Raw genomic sequence first — 18,625 nt, forward strand, 5'->3', positions numbered from 1 at the left:
TTTCCTCAATAACCTTGAGGTCAGTCAATTTTGTTAATCATTTAGCACTGAGTGCAGCATGTAGGCCCACCCTAGCAATAACAAATACACAGAATCGTAGGCAGATATATCCAGTTCCTTATCTAAGGAGGAAAATAAATGGGAGGAATAATTCTGGTGGTTTTGCTCTTCGTAGCATCATAATCTACAAATCATGTTAGTTTCATGTTATGTTATCATCTCCTAATGGATTCGTCTGTCGTCTTTTTCAGTCCCTTTAGGTGCCTTTGGGAAATACCAACATCCAAGATTTGAGAATTAGCTGACAAGTAATAAATAATTTTAATGCAAAAGTTATATTCAATTCAAAATGTTTATTTTCATGCTATCTAGTTTGCTTGTTATTTATCCTGAGGTTTAATGTTGAGTTAAGTTAGTCTATATAAAAAGATATCTGCATATGAATACATAGTCGGTAGGCAAGCGACAAGATCGGAAGCATTCTAGTTTCCATTTGTTGTCCGTTTGTAGTCCGAGTAAGGCCATCCCATTTAAGCAGGCTTTGGCTGCAGGTAAACAATCTGTGTGGCCAGCAAAAGATATAAGATAATATTTCTATATACATTTAATGTATGTGCTATTATTTATGGGAACAATTCACAAGAAGAACAATAATTACAATTACAATTACAACAATAATTTCTTCTCATGGGTCTTCTGCAGGACAGTGTCCATATCCTGCTCAAATACACATTAAAAAGTGAGTGTGACTAAGGCTAATCTCGTGTGGGCAACGCTCCACTTTATTGGACGTAGCTTTTTAATTTATTCTATCAGAATATTTGACTCCGCCCACACAGCTACGAAGCATTCAAAGAACCCATGTCTTCTGTCTGCCATTGTGGTTGTACTTTTTAGAGTTTGTTAAAGGGATGAGCTCTTGCTAGCATGGCGACATGCGATATGATGTGCGAGCAGGAGGCGCTGAGCCCTGAGAGAGCAGAGGACAGATGAAATTCCCGTAATTGACAACAAAACATAGCAGTATATTTTTTTCTGTTTGTTTGGCTGAAATGCTGTGAAAAAAACTCATTACGCTTGGAGAAAACCCAGATTACTATAAAGTTCATCCACATTTTGGCAGATTCCACGATATTCCGCGTTTTACAGTTGATTCAATTTTTATGATCAATTTCTGCGAATCTGTCCGTGTTTTCCACATTGCAGAAATCATAGGGCCCTATATGCTATAGATTCCATGGACAAGGAAGCATGTTTTTTCATAGCTTGTTCAGATGACTGAAATCCCATGTCTACCATCAATGTAGGAAATAAATCCATAAATATGTAATTTTTTCAAAAGTACATGCTATTTGTAATTAATGTGTTAAAACATACTAAACCACCTGTCTAGTATGTTATGTTTTTATGTCACTGGAGTCAAAAGGCGGTACAGCCTCCTGTAGGGTAACAGGATCATTGCACTTATCTGTCTTCTTTCCACTTCTTTTCTTTTGGGCATCTAAATTGTGTGGGAAATAATTTAAATGTAGTAGGGGAGCCTCCTCAAGAGAGTAGATGACTTCTTGTCTCACTTACGTGCTTGTGAAGGAGCACGGGAGCAGTTTGTCATATGCCTGCTCAGTCCAAGAATTCTTCTTGAACCCTCGGGGGATGCGTGTGTTACTGCCAGGGTTGATAACATCAGAACTACAGTAGCTTGCCAACACTTGTGTCCTACTTTCTGAGCCACCTGTCCTTTTATAGTGGGGGATGTTTTTCTTTAACTCAAGTGAACATATGAGAAGCATTAAAAAAGAGGATTGAAAACCCTTTCACTTTCTCGCAATATGCCGAAATAAAGTAGGGCTATATAGGTTCTAGACTTGTTAGCACTTGTAGCATTGTTGGCTAACTCAGTTCATGTGAGAATGAGAGATGTTTTAAATTGTCTTGGTTTATTAATAACTATAGGTCATACTGAAATTGTTAATCAGGAATCAACATTTTTGTTGAGTGAAGTGTTTGGAATACATGAACACTTTGAATATTCATGTAGAGATTGCATGTGGTAAATCTAAGTTAAAATGCGGTTTGCTTATTTTTTAGGTGCCTATGGTGTTGTTTTGAAGTGTCGACACAAGGTAAGAGCTTATGGATTTTCATATAATCACATCAGTCTCCTGTTACTTATTGACCCTGTCAAATCACTACTATCATCAATTGTTTTTCAGATCTATATCTTGTGATATTTTGTATTTCATGTAAAATACCACAAGTTTTTCTAAAAGTCAGCAAATGTTTTCAAGGATAAGTCTCGTGATATACTTTTTCTTATTTCTCTCTATTGTCCAAAAACTACACGTAAATGAGCCGTATCGTTACACGTCATGACATGAACATGGGCACTGTAGTTTGTCTTGAGACAGTCACACATGAAAATACCAGAGCACCAAATGTATTTTAATTAATAGTCCCCAACAAATGCACTACTTACTCCTGTAAGACTAAACATTTGCTAAAAACTACAATGCCCAGCTTTTTTAGGAAATGATTTAGCCTGTTTATATATATTCATGACCCATTTTTAAAGATGTATGTCTTCTGTATGAACCAGTGAGCTTGGGGCTGAGAACCACAGGAAATGGGAGTCAGACCAACACATTTTTGGTTTTGGTCTTTTTATTGTTTACAATAACAGATATATAGACTTTCACGAGCTTTGTCCTTTAAGGATGGAGATTAGAGTGTCCTGTGTGTTTATCTAAAAAAAGATACAGATAGTTGACATTAGGTTTAAATGCCTGTTGGAGGTTTAGAAAGGCCTGCTGAAGCCCAGAGAATATTAGACGTAGACTGTTTTTTTAAAAGGAGGTCTGTCTGAACCAAGTGGTCTTCATGCACCTGGTCAATCCGCTTTAGTTTTCTATAGCCGTCCCGTGCCTTAGAATTACTGTGATGCCTTAAGTGGCTCCCATGGACTGCTGGATAATTGGTTACAGTCCTTTTGTCTCTGCTTTGATTCATTAGAGAAAGATCTGCCTTGAATTACAACAGATTTGTCAATTTAAATTCTTCCACTACTCTGTTTTCATTCATGTAAAAGTGGCTCTGATATGTTGAGTTAAAGCAATTTATTTTTTAGCATAAGAATGATGAAACCAACACACACACACACACACAAAAACCCAGCAGAACTATGAAAAGCAGATGACCCGCACTGCAGCCTTGTCATCTCAGTCCATTTAAGAAAGAGGCTTTGCCAGGAATTGACAGCAATCCAGCATGAATAAGAGAGACTAACTACCTCCTACTTACAGAGATCTGCAGGAAACAGACAAAACATTTTATGAGCCTTCCTCATCAAAATCCTTGATGGGTTTTTTTGTTCTGCAATTGCTGCGCACCTGCCTTCATTACAATGTTTATTACTGCAATGACCTTACTCAATGTGTCCATTAGCCAGGTTACTAACGCAAGCAACAAAAAGACAACAGCAAAAGACATGATGTTGAGCAAGCACGCAATACATGATGTTGAGCAAGCACTCAGAAGTGAGGAAAAAGAAGAAAAGCCCTGCTGTAAGCCGGAATCACAGCCTATAATTACTCGGCTTTATTATTCAGACTGATTGATCCCAGGCCTAGGCAGCTGCAAATGCCAAAGTCTCCATTTTATACAACAGAACTCACATCAATAGACCTCAGTTAGGTCCACACAACAGACGGAGGATGTTGCTTTGTCTGTAACACTCTCTTTGCTGTGTTTATTTGTGTGAAAATCCATCCTCGTCACCATAATTGCAAATATTTGTAATTCTTGACTTCAAGACTTGTTCACTGTCTGAAAGGTTCCTCAGCACAGTTAACATTAAAAGCATCCACTGCACCATCACCACCATATGTATACATAGATTTTTTTAACCAGTTTTTATATGTTGATTTTGATTTTGGCCTTAATAATCCTGTTTTGGCCATGGATCCTGGTTTAAATACAGTTTTATTACTGTATGAACATCATATTCTTTTCATCACCTCATGATGGCGGCGCGCATTGTTGCAGCGGCCTGGAGCTCTCCAGTACGTAGCAGTGATATAAACTCGCTTTGTTCCAAATTGCATTTCGTTATGTATATATACAATGAATAAAGTATCTCATTTGATGTTAGCATCTTAATATGCAGTTGAGCACACTGCAAACATGTATGGAGGCATTAAAACTTTAAAAGGTGATAATGGGCCAATGCTCTGATAAATGCACTCTGTCCACAAAAGACAGCACACACAGTTAGCAGCTAGCTGGTGATCAGTGTGCAGTATTTAACAGAACTAAAAGGAGAGTAAATATTGACCTTAAGATTTGTTGCGTGGCCAGAAAAATCACTCCAAATGATTGATTATGTTACTCTGTGTCTACTGGATGTCTGTATAGGCAACTGTTTTTCTGCTCCTAAGTGACCAAAAAATCATTTAATGCAGCTTTAAATAATTTTCCAGTACAGCAAATGCCAGTGAATCAGTCCAAAAGCAAAGTGTTCTCCATTTTCTGATTTTTGAATTTCCAATTTTGCTGCTGTAAGCTCACACGCTCACACAATTTGGCATCTGACTTGAGACCACCACTTTTCTTTTGAGGTAGCTATGGTAACGTTACGGGTTTGAAGAGCTTTGAGTGTATCCATTGTCACTCATTTGTGAGAATGCGATTCAGTTAGCCGCACCTAAATTTGGAGTGCACACGTATTCGAGCCTTTATGGTAAATGCAGTGAAACGGGACAGAGAGAGCTGACAGGCAGTGTTAGCGAGTCAGTTTGTCTCTTTACAAAGTCAAGTGTTGCAGCATAAGAGTCTTACCTGAAGAGAGGTAATTGTACACGATACGAGAACCGCATATAATATTATTTATCAAATTGCATTGGACTTTGTGAATTTAGCGTCCGGTTTTCAAAATAAGGTGTCTATAAAGGATGGAAATAAGATTAAATGGATTATATTCACAGGAAGTATAAAACATGTTACATGTGTACATTAAAAGTTAAAAAAGAATGTTATGGAAATGACAAATTATTCTTTGATTTAGGGGTGTTTTAAAACCATTAAAACAAGTAGTTGACTTTGGTAAAAAAAAAAAAAAAGGTGCAGTTCTAAATAGATCTAGCCTTTTTATTTTGTTTTAACAGTGCACCAGATTAATGCATTTAGCTTTTATTGGGGCCCTCTAAAGTGTTTGAGGTGTGCCCACCATAGTCTCACAAAAACCTGTGGCAAACACTGACCGCTGATTACACGGCAACTTAAATGAAGGCAGCTGAGTGATTACGCTTTCGGAAGCCTCATTTCTACTTGAAAAACAGTTCCCTGATCACCACTGACTCTGGTTGCGCCGCAGTTTTGTTTTGTCCTCTGCCCAGCATCAACACCCTCTGGAAGCGTTTCAGCAGCGGTGCGTGTAGCCTGCCCCACGTGATTGACTTGATATTAATTTATCCTTTTTGTACTTCTACTGCCTTCTTCACAGCTCTCTGTGAGCCGGTTTTGTCCTGACATCTGCACAGCTGCATATCCCACAGGGAGCTTTTCAGAATCAGAGCATTTTGCCTGCCAGATTTTGCTGAAAAAGTTCTGATAAAGTAGGCTACATAGTTAAATGATTTCTTTTTGTGTCTGTTTTAACTATGATTATTGTTGTTTTAGATTTAGTTATTATTTAGAGTGTTTTATTTTGGAAATTTACCGGATTCTCTTTTCCGCTGTGTCTGACTTCCTGCCCGGTTCGATGTGCTCTGTGCTGCTTGACACGGCTTCCGTCAAAAATAGACTAGCTATTTTATTCTCTACGGAGCGGTGCAGAGACCAGCATCTGGGACGCGCTGTGGCCATGTCTGGTGGACTCACAAGTATTGACTAGAAAGGCTGTGATTAGTACCAGTGGTACATCATTAATCACTATAATCAATTTATTAATAATGAAAAATACCTCTTCTTTTTATTTTATTGTAAGTAAGAATTACATTACTGGTATTTTATTTCTTACTGTATTTCTTCTTTGAACAGGGCATTCTTAAAATTAATTATTTCTGTCCCTGCCTGGCTACCCCACCTCCAAGAGTAAATAAAGTATTACAAACTGGGTAGTAGGCTACGGTTACTTAGGTATTCAGTGTTCCTGGATCCAAAAGCACAGCTACCTGACGAATACCTTTTTTGTCTTGCATTTTTATGTTGTGTTGCTTTTTATAGCTTTATAAACACTGTGTCTTTGTCTAAAAACCTGGCTACTGCCCTGCTAATGGCTCTTAGCTATGGACGAATAAGGTGCGTAACTCCTCAACAACAGTGTTGATTTATGGTTTATTGGGTTACTGTCTGCAATGTAGCAACAGTGCTGTAGAAGCGAACATTTAAAGAGAGCGTTTGCTGGATGTGTTTTCATTACTTGACTTGACATTAATATATAAAGCTAATTTGGAATGTCTTGTTAATTAGCTCATTACACTTTCATTATCTCTCTGGCATATAACAAAGGAATAACAATCCCTTAGAAGTCTGGCATTTTGCTACTCATCTGTGGGCATTGTGTCTGTTGGAAAGTCCATAATATATGCAGTTTTGATAGAATATCTGTTGGTAACTTTATTGCTTGATGTGTGAAAGCACAGGAGGATGAATTCTCTCTGGCTGCAGATCAATATGGACCAGTGCCATCTGGAAAATATTGTATTGTTAGTGTGAATGAACCGACTTGTTTTTTCAAGGGCTAACTCACAGATCTATGCTGCATAATTATGTGTGCATACACACTGAGGTGGGCACACAGTCAAACACACACACACTTCATGCACAGATGCACACACAAATGCACTTTCAAATCAGAATAACACATACGCTCACCAAGGGATTGATGGTGCTGTGACTATGGGCAGGGAAGTGCACTGGACAGACAAAATGCCTGTATTTGTACGTAACAACTGCTGCCGAGTTGCAGCTGCTCGTGCTTACAGAACATACTTATTTCACCAGTGACACGCCTCTCAAATTTGGTTTATACAATACATGTATTTAACAGGAATAATTAGATCCAAGAACGACTGGGGGACAGCTATAGAAAGCATGGAAATACAAGTATGTATTCACCAATTTCCACACAATAATCTGAATCTATTTAAGAGGCTTCTGGATTACAGGGTGCATACCCTCATGTATGCTTTAAAACATCTGAACACAGAGTCAGCTGGGCTAAGTGTGACATAGGGAAGTGACACAGAAAGGGATAGTCCAAGACCTTCTGATCACTTTATTTGGAGTTTTTAAGTATAATCTTTTCATTCTCAGTGTAGTAGACCATGTGGTCTAAGCAGATGTGTGTGTATATGGTTTGATTTTTATATATAAAAGAATTACTCTCTTTATATGTTGATACCCAAATACCACACAAATAGGATAATAGATTTGACCTACATGTGTTATAGGCTGTTATTGCTGAAAGTATATGTCAGTGCATCACTTCGTGTAATGGCTAGATGTTGGCTGCTAGGACGTTATTACAGGACTTTGTCAACACAAGGCTTGGATGAGAATGAGACTGTGCTTCCACGCCATTATAATGACATGCATTTATGAGGAAATAGCGAGTGTTCATGTTTAATGATGATTTACCTTTAGAAGCAAGTGCATAAACACCATGTAGGCAGAGTTTAACAACTGACAGACTAAATGAAGGTGATATAGAATATGATGTTTGATATTGTAGCACCGCATTAACGTCCAGCTATTGTTGTTAAAGACAAAAAGACACTGTTTTTGTGTTTTGCTTGTTTAGCTTACTAATGTTTTTCAACTCTCCTGTCAGCATCCAGACTAAAACTGCAAAATGCTGCTATGTCAAAAGGGTTGAGCACACTGGGACAGAAGCTTTTGTCTTGTAGTTCAGGCCTGTCTGCATGTAAATGGATCAGCAAAAGAGCATGTTTTTTTTTGCCCACTCTTTAATGGGAAAACGGTGTTTTATTGTGGTGTGATGACAGAAAATTAGGGGGAAACTAGATTCAAGGATGCTGCAGCTATGCACCTTTGCCAACTGAACCACAAGGATGATCCATGTCTTTTTCTCTTGTCTGTTAATGCTTGACAAATCCCTATGAAGTATGCTAATTGTGGTTAGCTAATTAAGAGGCGTTATTAAAGGCTGTCACTGAACTGAGCTAAGTGAGAATATTGGTAAAGCCAATATGCAGCTGTTTTGAAAATGTAAAGTTCAAGCTAAAACAGATTTCACAAATAAAACTTAGCTATACTATGGCTCAAGTGATGGCAATGTCGGTCTGAATTATCTCGACAACTATTGGATGGACTGCCCTGAAACAGAAATTCATGTTCCCATTAGGATGAATTGTAATCACTTTGCTCATCATCAAACTGTCAATATTGCACTCGCTTCTAATTAAGATTGTCCAAAACTATGGCACCTTGCTAGAACTATTGATTTCTACCTCCCATTCGTTATCAATTTAGCTGCTCAAAATTGCCTTTTTTAATTGTATGCAGAACAACGTTTCTTTGGTAGCTCATAGTGCTTGTGTGTTTTATTCAGCAATGCAAAATCCATTTATTCAATGTGTTGACGAAACTGGGAATGTCAGTAGTGAGAGTGGAAATCACCCTTTTTGCTTGCTTCCATCTGACCTTGAGTTCATTGACACGTTATAGGGCATGTTTGCTCATGGTAGATTACAAGAAAGCTAACTCTATATGTATGGCTTTCTGTTGACCCAGCAAAACATTTGCACACTAAAGTTGGACATGTATGCACTATCTTCACATGTTGTAATAATGGAAACAGATTTTTAGGACATACAAGAGTGCTTTACATACATTTGAGTAAGGGTGGCTCAAAGTTTGGGTGAAAAATTGTACTTTAAAGACAACAATTGAGGTGTGTTTTCTTTTCAGTGCCCTTGAACGTGTGGCACCATTTCTGTTTATCACTAGTTTCACTGGTAGACTGGTGTTAGTAGACGTCCCACCCAATTCTTTGACCTGCGAGATTTACAAATGAAACGTGTTGAAACTTACCTTTGAAGTAAGTCAAATACAAAGGCAAATTTGAATCAAATCTGAATCCTGGATTATACATGTCCATTAGCAGTTCTTTAGCATGTGGCAGTATGGGAAATGTTGAAGAGCGAGGGTAAACATAGCTGTGGTATGTATTTATTTAAGCGTGGAACACCTCTTAGGAATGCACTCTACACACAGCGTCACCCTGAATGTACTTATCATCCCATGAACTGGTTTCCCCTGCCACTCTATCTCCAGAGAGGTAAAACACTGTCAGCATCAGAGGGCTGTGTCTCCTCAGTCATGCTCTTAAATGAATCAGGTTGGAAGATTAGAAGCATTGAGTTATCTGTGATATGTTGTCATTAATCGTAGAAGATTTATAGAAATAAGAAGTTTAAATGCAGTCCTGAAAGTAGTTTGCGTCTTTGAGAGGGCATCTGTCCACAGAAATGATTAGTGCAGATTGATAAATCATTAACATCCGGGACGACACAAATGGACAATTCTTACCCTTCGAATCACCAACAAAATCAGTGTTTCACAGTAGCATGTTGAAGACATCTTGGAGGAGATTGCAGAGCATAGGTGGTGTGAGGAGTCATCTTCTACGTCTATAGAAGATCACAAAACATGGCTCTTCTTCATATCAAAAAGAAAAATTAAGGCTGTATACTAACATTGGTAAATGTAAGCCTGCCATGTTTGTTTTTGTTGACGGTACACAGGCTTGTTACCTCCTTACCTAATTGCCTGCTTGGCATATATGAAAATAAGATCCCATTAGAGTGTTGACAGAATGCAGATGAGAAAGCATAGAAATAGCAGGTGTAAATGCAGGGCTGTGGGCATGTTTATCGTCCAGATAACATATCCACATTCATATTGAATTTTTTTAACAGTTTACATTTGCTTTTCCTTAATTTATCACAACAGAATTTCAATATGCAAAGTGTTATTTTTGATTTGTTGGCACAAAATCTCAGAGCACTCGAGATCACACGAGGTAATGCATCACGTATGACGCATGTTGCATTTTCTTATATGTAGATTATAGAAATAGCAACAAGAGAAAGCCTTGAAACCTACAGTTACATTTTAAATAATGTAGAGGTAGGTTTCCTGTGGTTCATGTATTTTGCATTCTTACATCATAGACTATATACTGTTAACATACATAATGTAGACCATAGTGTGTGACCTTTCTACATCAAATTGTACTATATTGAACGTTTTGACACTGACTATGATGACTAATATGAAGTGACTGTTAACAAACAGCATTCCTTATGCAAGCGTACCATTTTGTCTTAAAAGCTGTGCAATTCTTTTGAGCAATTTTTGCCTTAATTTGATAGGATAGTGGATACAGAGGAAAGAGGAAGAGAGATAGGGAGAGACACGCAGCAAAGGGCCACAGGCTGGAATCATACCCGGGCCGCTGCAGGACTCAGCCTTGTACATGGGGTGCACACTCTACTAACTTTTTGGACAACGAAACTCTGTGTGTGTGTGACGGCTAAGGCAATGCAATCGTACCCTTCCTGTAATACCAGGTACAAGTTAAGTTGATTAGAACGGGAGGAGGAAAACCGTTGACCCTAATGTTCTTTGAGAAGAGAAGCTAATGTGATGTTGGCATGAAAATCTAAGGGAAAGACATCAGCTGAAGTTGACTGTAGATAGAAATACCTCTTGACAGGGATGCGCATGCATTAGTTGAAATGCGAGGCGAAACAGACAGCTAAGTAAACAAGAAAATCAATTTCCCTCATACAATAAATGGGCACATTCATTAATTGCAGTCTGTACAAAACTTTACAGAGAATAATAATCACTGTGGACAGCTCGCATAGCATAATCAATCACGCTATAAATGTAAACAAGGAGTTGAGAGCAAAGAACACTGCAAGTGTTCTCCTGAGCCACAGAAAGCGTCACGTGATCATATGAGTCATCCTATTATTAGCAAGTGAGTAAGAACATATGTGGCACATGCCAAGAGGAGTCTACAGGCACAGTGCTTGCTTCTTATGGTGAATGCTCCTGGCAGCTCCAGTATGGCATGGGGTTGTATTTTCCTGGCATGGTTTAGGTTCACCGAACCCCTGAGGGCTGAAGACAGATGCCAACACATTCTTAGTAAACATGTTCAGCCAATGGGGAAGCAGTATGTACAATCCAGTCAGTGGTATTTTTTTAGAATTATATGAAACCATTTATCGGGACTTGTTAATGCACCGACACAGTCCTACTGGTGTTTTATACTAGGCACTGATGTTTGTATACTTTCCTCTCATAGTGTGTGGCTCTCAGCCTTAAGCGCAACTTATGTGCCAGCTGGCATGGTACTGTGGGAGCCACTGCTACCAATTAAGCCGATGAATAGTACACACATATACATTTTTAATCAAATTTGTTCTTCAGTGGGGTTACGTCTGTTAGCTCCATGTCTTGTATTAAGAGTAGGGGTGTGATGATACAATTAGCTCACGAGGCGAGACAATTCACAATATTGGGTTCACGAGGACAAAACGAGACAATATTCTATCACTACTTTTAAGAAATCAATGACTGGAAATGAGAAATGTCGTTGTCACGTTTTAATATTCCCTGGAACTCTTATAATAGTTAATCCACATTTAATGAGAGCAACCGAAAACTGTCTGTTGACCTCATGCAGCCTGCTCCCCTTTTTTGCCGTTCCATTTCTACTTTTGTCTCTTAATGTCCAGTTGCTATTTTCAGCTGTAGTAAACACAAGTCAAAAGTGCAGCATTAACTAGCTTACTTTGTGTTATAGCAGTAGATTGGTGTTTCTAGGGTGTAACATTTCAAGAGCGCTGATGTTTGAAGTTTGACATTTTCTGAAATACCCTCCATTGCTTAAACAAGGTGAAACAGCTAGCCTTTTAATATAATAATTCATAATATAATTTAGAATGATAAGCATGCTACACAAGAAAAACTGGATTGCATAATGAAATAGTGTAACGGCAACATTAGCAAAACAAATATAGCAACACATTCTGATCAGTCACCAGGGGCTATTCATTATAATAACATGACAAACTGATCCCGGCACTGTCCAGGAGAAATTATATGAAATTATAACTTATTATATATTAATAAGGTATTATAAGGTATATATTATATAAGATTTATTTATCATTTTACAACACAGGATTATATAATGAGAATAAGTTGTAGTAATGTTTACTACTGTACATAACAAAAATTATACACAGTAGATGGGTGCATACAAGTCATAGAAGTAAAATTATTTTACATGGTGTTTTTATTTTATATTTTATATTAAGCTATATGTTAGGGTTATGTCTGCCAGATATTTGTCTATTTGTTAAGAAGTGATTGACTGATTGATTGATATAGCGCTCAATGAATGATGTAAGAATCCTGTGGAAGAGAGCATTTCATTTTCTACTCTGTCATACATTTGCTAAAATGCAGGCGCCGCAAGCATCAGATGTCAGCTACACAATACAACAGGAAAAGATAAAACTACAGAATCAGAGCACTTCCTTGTTGCTGAAACTCAGCAGGGGTGAGGTCAGCGCCGACAAAATGTAGTTTTTTTTATAATGGAAACGGTGGCACCCTGCATTTTCCTGCATTTTTAACACTGTTGTGTTTACAAACTTTTTGTAGCTAAATGGGTAACACCTGTGACACACCCACCAAACATAACGCGAAGCTCGTTGCGGAACGTTGCACAACGTTGCAAGGAAACATGAAGTTCAATCCAAAAACGTTGCAAACCGGTGCTTAACGTTTTGAGCCCCAGTGGCCTGTACTATGAAGCGAGGTAACTGGCTTATCCAGGTAACTTCAGGAGTAACTTTGTGACGTCGGGTCTAACTTCTCGATTAACAAGTACTATGAAAGGTGGATAGGTGCTCCATCTCTAACCTGCTCCGAGCAGGTTTTGTTCGTGGTCAACTCGAGGTTACCCTGTATATGTGAACTACACACCAAATCTGTACTTCTCAATGATGAGAAGTAGGATATCAATACACACCACTTGATAAAATATGTTCCATGCGGTTGCAGCTGCAATGAAGTTATTCTTAACACATCAGCTTCACGTTCATATAGCAAGCCTTGAGGCCTCTGTAATTTTAGAGAGATCTTAATTAATTAACGGGACAGTTTATGAGATGTAGCCCATCTGTAGAATATAATTGAATTCCCCTAAGTGTATTCACATATTTGACTATTTTATGTGTCCAAAAAATACGAAGCCAAGGTGGTGGTTAATAAACCGAGAAAAAAAAATCCTAGTTGAAAGAAGCAAATTTACAAGAACAAAAATCGGAAATTCCCTGAAATTAAAGTCACAAAAACGCAAAATCACTCTTGTGTTTTCTTCTGAATACGCCCAATCCACAGCAAAGTCTCTAAGGTGCATGATAATATAGTGATTGTGGGCTAAGCTCACCTATTTCCTCACTGCTAAATCCGATTGCGAAGTCTAATATAGTTTTCCATTGCATGCATAATACACGGCAGAGGTGTGTGTGTGTGTATGTGATGTTGCAGCCTTGCAAAGTGAAGTGATTGTTTCCTTGAAAAAAAGTTCTCTCATAAATGGATGATTCCAATGTCAGAGAATATTCATGTTTTTAACTTGTAGATTTGTGATTATTACTTTCTCGTAAATCTACCACATTAATCTTGGAAATTCTTTCCCCCTCTCCCCTGGCTCCAATTCTTTTATTACAATGGACATAATGTGCAGTTGTACTTTTACATCTTAATGATATTATGATATAGGTATAATGATATATATAAAAGAAGATCCATAAAATACATAATGTAGAATTAGTCTACAATAAGAACACTGTGAAGATAATTACAAATTTAGTGGTAGATTTGGCCGACATGTCTTTAAACTCTTCATATCCTGACAAAATCAACGTGCACTCTTCTGGGGAAACTACGGAGCATGCACCGAAAAAACTCGGCCGAACCCGCCTCATTTATGCGAACATGCACAACTCCAATTTAGTTAACACCGACTCAACTAACCAACATCTTATTCACCGTTGTAGTACCGTTTAACTCAGGTTAGGTCAGAGTTTTTCAACCCTGAGTTAGTTTGATAAACCTATAGGTTGAACTCCCTTCATAGTACAGGCCACAGGTTAGAACAGAGACTAGTTTGTTGCATTTCTGACAACATGCTAATTAGTCATGCTTTTACCTGTGACTTTAAGTTGTTAAATGGAGATACAAAATGAGTAATTAGTGTATTGACTAGATCTATTAAGCCCATCACTGTTTTAAGAGTTGAGTCACCACCGCTCTGCAGTCATCTGTTGTTTGTCCTATCTTGATTATAAATGTTCCTTTTTTTAAATGATCTTTTATTTCAACATTGCTTCAGCTTCAGTTTTTAGTTGCGTAACCACTTTTGGCCGCAGATAACAGAATTGATGCAGAAGGCTTAAATTTTAGTCCTCCTAAATAAGCTGAGTGGCTGTCATTAACATCTAGATTTATTTAGTGTGTGTGGGGGGGGGTCTATCCGCCCCCTTTGAAGGGAACAGTTATTTATGCACCCAGTGAACAGAAACTGGGACAGGAAAGGGAAAAAAAGGACTTTTAACGTTAAATGGGTCACCTTGAGTGGAGCACTTGTCTATGTGGTCCTATCAGGAGCCAGAGAGAGAGAGAGAGAGAGACGGAGGGATATAGAGGGGACACACGCTTCCTGTCTGAATGTTAAAGTTGTCACTGTCCCCTGATAGAGAAAGGCTATTTCAAGGCTAACGCTAAAGCATTGGCAAACGCACACTGTCAGGCCCAGCTTACCTGTTGACGTACCCGGTGTGATGCTGCACCCAGCCTTCAGTTTACTCGTCTAACATGCAGTTTGATATTCATTCAGAGTTTCTCTGTGGCTTTTGTTTTCACCCCAGTCATTGTCCATCCCTGGCTGATTTTTGCCAGTGTTGCCACTTGTCGAGGCACCAGCCCACTCCATAATCAAACAGCACAACTCCATGTTACTGTAAATAACCCTGGAGTCAGAACTGATGATTGCGATTCCATCCATCCTTCGTCAGTTGCTTATCCTGCGTACATCCTTGCTGGAGCCAATCCCAGTTGACATCGGGCGAAAGGGGGGGTACACCCTGGACAGGGCAGGGCCACACATAGACAAACAAAAAGTCACATGCATTTAACCTAGTCCGCATGTCTTTGGACGGTGGGAGGAAGCCAGAGCACCAGGAGAGAACCCATGCGGACACGGGGAGAACATGCAAACTCCACACAGAAAGGCCGGGGCAACCGAGGTTCGAACCCACGACCTGTGAGGTGACAGTGTTAACCACTGTAACACCGTGACGCCTGCGGATTGCGATTATGTTATGTAAAAGCTAGCATGAATGGATGAAGAAATGCACAGCTCTTGGCTTTGTTGGCAACAGATGGGATACTGCAGCAGGCCCGTTGGCCATTCCTAATCTCTTTGTGCCTCTTTGTGATGTGGCTTTGCATTTACCTGTTAGTAAGAAGCTCACTTTAGTTTGTTATACCAGCACATATGAACCATAAATATGAACTAAAGGGCACATTTCACAGCGATAAACATTCATATCCTCACAAAATACACGTAAAGCATCAATTTCTACACAGACAGCATGTTATCACAAACATGCGAGGTCACTAGCCGCTGATTTATTTGTACATTTTCCCTTTTCTAGTATATGAAATTGCTGCTTCCAGGGGGATTGTCTCCAGTGACATGTGGGTTGTTTTTGCTGCTCCGGCGCCGAACATCACCTGCAGTCCTCTGCATAACCTGAAGTTCTGGTTCATCGACCTGCTGTTGAGAGATGCTCAGAGGGCCCAAACAGGAAGTGCTGAGTTTATCTACTAAGGAAAGGCTTGAGTTGTAAGAGAAACAAATTTGTAGTCCGCTACCAACTGAGCTTTTTGTTGGCGTTCACCCAGAGATCCACCAGGCTGTTATTAACAAATGTCACAGCCAAGCGGTTCATGTTTGATCTACTTATTTGGACAGCATAAATAGAGACGTAACATGGGATCTTGGCGTTATTAATTTGATCATGTTATGCCCTGTGCAGAAGCAAGTCTTTGACACAAAATTGATGCCCTTAATGCTGGGTTTAGTGTTGTAATTTGGCAGCATGCACTTCAAACTGGATGAAAAATACGACAGAATGATGCATGATGCCTGAAGGAATGTAACACAGCACCCGCTTGACTGCCTCGTCCACTGACTAAACACATGAAGTCACTGCTTTAATGAAGATTATGATCAATGAATAATTTAGTAATTAAGTGAATACATTTTCTCATATCCAGTTGATGATATTTACATAATTATAAAACTGTTTTATCAGTGTCTCCGCTTTGAGGATTGAATCACGACTTAATCGACATCACAGCAGATGTTCTCTCAGATGTTTTCAAAGTCAAAACACCTGCAGTGGCATAACTGACTTGGGTGTGGCCAGAAGTGCAACAAAATGAATGAGTCAGCCCTCAGAGATCATCTGCTGCTGAACAACTGTTTAAATGGGTTGCACTAGTTTGTAACATAATATTTTTCAACTAACTAATCATTTTTCATTTCAGTTACACGTAACTTTACAAGTAATAGATTTTTTAAAATATGTTTTATTCTTTATTTAATCAGTTTACTGTAGGATTAATTTTGTTGATAAACTTACACTCTGTGCCTTAGTGTTTTGGATATAAATTCTTGTACCTGACTTTAGGAGGTATCGAACAGGTGGTCTTGTTTGACCCAGGTGCTTAATCTGTGCCTTTCAGGTCATGGGAGAGGGACAGCATGTTCATAGTAAATAATAATTACCCAGCTTGGTTTCTCTCCCACACAAATGAGCCTCACAGTCCATTGCCACATGGGAATTCCTGAAGAGCTTAAGATAAAAAGTTACACTAAAACATTGAGAGCAGCTGGTGTGCTGCACTGATCCCTCCAACATGAACATGCACACATAATGAAACTTATTTGAACAAATGAGAGATTAGTGGTAACACAAGTGTGGTATTATTGGTTTTATACTGTATGTTTTCATTCTGACTGCAGGGCTTTCTGTGGTTTGTACTTGAAACAGAAATAACCTGGACTGACTGATGTGCTGTGAATTGGAGCAAGAAACTCTCACAGGTTAACTTGGGTCTCTGAAATTGTGAAGTCACTAGTTGTGTAGTTTGTTTGTATTTAGTGAAAGTGAGCTTTATGCCCTTCACAACTCTTATGATCAAATTAAAACCACTGGCACTGGTCTTGTGAAACAGTGCTGCACCTTCTTTCTTTGTCTAAAAAATCATTGCTTTCTCCACCTTCTGCCATGATAAGTGTGTGTTTACCGGCATGCTGTTGTGTCCAGTTCAGAGAGCAGAAACACATTTTTGCAACAACAAATTGTTGGAAATTGGTCCAGTATTGAGTAAGCGTGCTGCAGTGTACAGCAGCGAAACAGGACTGCTCCTTGCAGGCAGTTGTGCTGCTGACAGGCTCAGATTGTTATTTTAAGTGTCTGAAAACATTATGGTAAGGATCCCTACAGAAGTAGAGTAAGATCCTACCGGAAACAGTTGCTATATCGCTCTGTTCATAGCCACTTGTATAAATGTAATCATTTATAAATGATTAGACTTAACCACTCTAAAGCCCTAGCAAGCAGGTGGTTAGCTTAGCTTAGCTTACCACAAAGACTAGAAAACAGCCTTCCAGCACCTCTAAAGCTCACAAATTAACACATCATATCTGTTTGTTTAATCCGTGCAACATTGATGTAAAAAGGACAAGTTGTAGTTTTATGTGGAGTTACATGGTGGAACTATTTCTTGGCCGTGTGCAGTGACTTCCTGGAGTCTTGTCATCACTGTGAGGTTGCCAGGCAGCAGAGCGGACTTACGTGAGTAAAGACTGAGATGTAAAATATACAATTAAAGCCTAAAATGTTTGATCCTGGATAGAAATGATCACTTATTGAAGTGATCTGATTTTATTTCCTCTACAAGTGACCAACATTTAAACATACAGTATAACAGGTTATTTATGGACACCCTGCAGCGCATCATCTCCCTTCACTCAGGCTACCTTGCATGTGCACAGTACAGTGATGCTCATGAAGTTGACCCCGCTGTGAGTCATCTTGCATTTCTCCGTGCTGGGAGGAGGGCTCACTGTTCACAGTGATCCATGTTGGAGTGGCGCGATGCTGCCTTTGGCTTTCTGGGTGTGGGGGGGAGGAAACTGGAGCACAGCTCTGAGCCATAGGCAGAAATACCAGGCCTAACTAGGACATGTCGAAAAACGGGGCTAGTGGTGGGGCGTCTCTCGCAGAGAACTTCATGGAGCGACTGAGTGACTCAGTGGTGATTAGCTCTGAGTTTCTTTGTTTGCTCCATATGTATGATTATTACATGTCACTCATGCCTGTAAACATGTGACAGAGATTGTTTTTGCAGGATTGTTTCATAAGCTTTTCCAGGTGTGCCAGTCCTTTTGCTTTTCATTTGAGCAACTGTCCAGCCAGAATAGTGGTACAGAATTTGATTA

General features: G+C 39.1%; 1 protein-coding gene across 4 annotated transcripts in view; it reads left to right on the plus strand.

The window, feature by feature from the left end:
• Nucleotides 1-18,625, plus strand: part of LOC119901107 (cyclin-dependent kinase-like 5) — a 40,218-nt gene that overhangs the window by 3,197 nt on the left and 18,396 nt on the right. For all 4 annotated transcript variants that reach the window (XM_038716579.1, XM_038716582.1, XM_038716581.1 and 1 more), the window contains exon 3: nucleotides 2,089-2,123. In XM_038716579.1, the coding sequence (XP_038572507.1) occupies nucleotides 2,089-2,123 (35 nt within the window). The remainder of the gene's footprint in view (nucleotides 1-2,088; nucleotides 2,124-18,625) is intronic.

The sequence above is a fragment of the Micropterus salmoides genome, unplaced genomic scaffold (assembly GCF_014851395.1).
Source record: "Micropterus salmoides isolate LMB-PRFRI ecotype aquatic unplaced genomic scaffold, ASM1485139v1 Ms_hic_scaffold_13, whole genome shotgun sequence".
NCBI classification, from domain to species: Eukaryota; Metazoa; Chordata; class Actinopteri; order Centrarchiformes; family Centrarchidae; genus Micropterus; species Micropterus salmoides.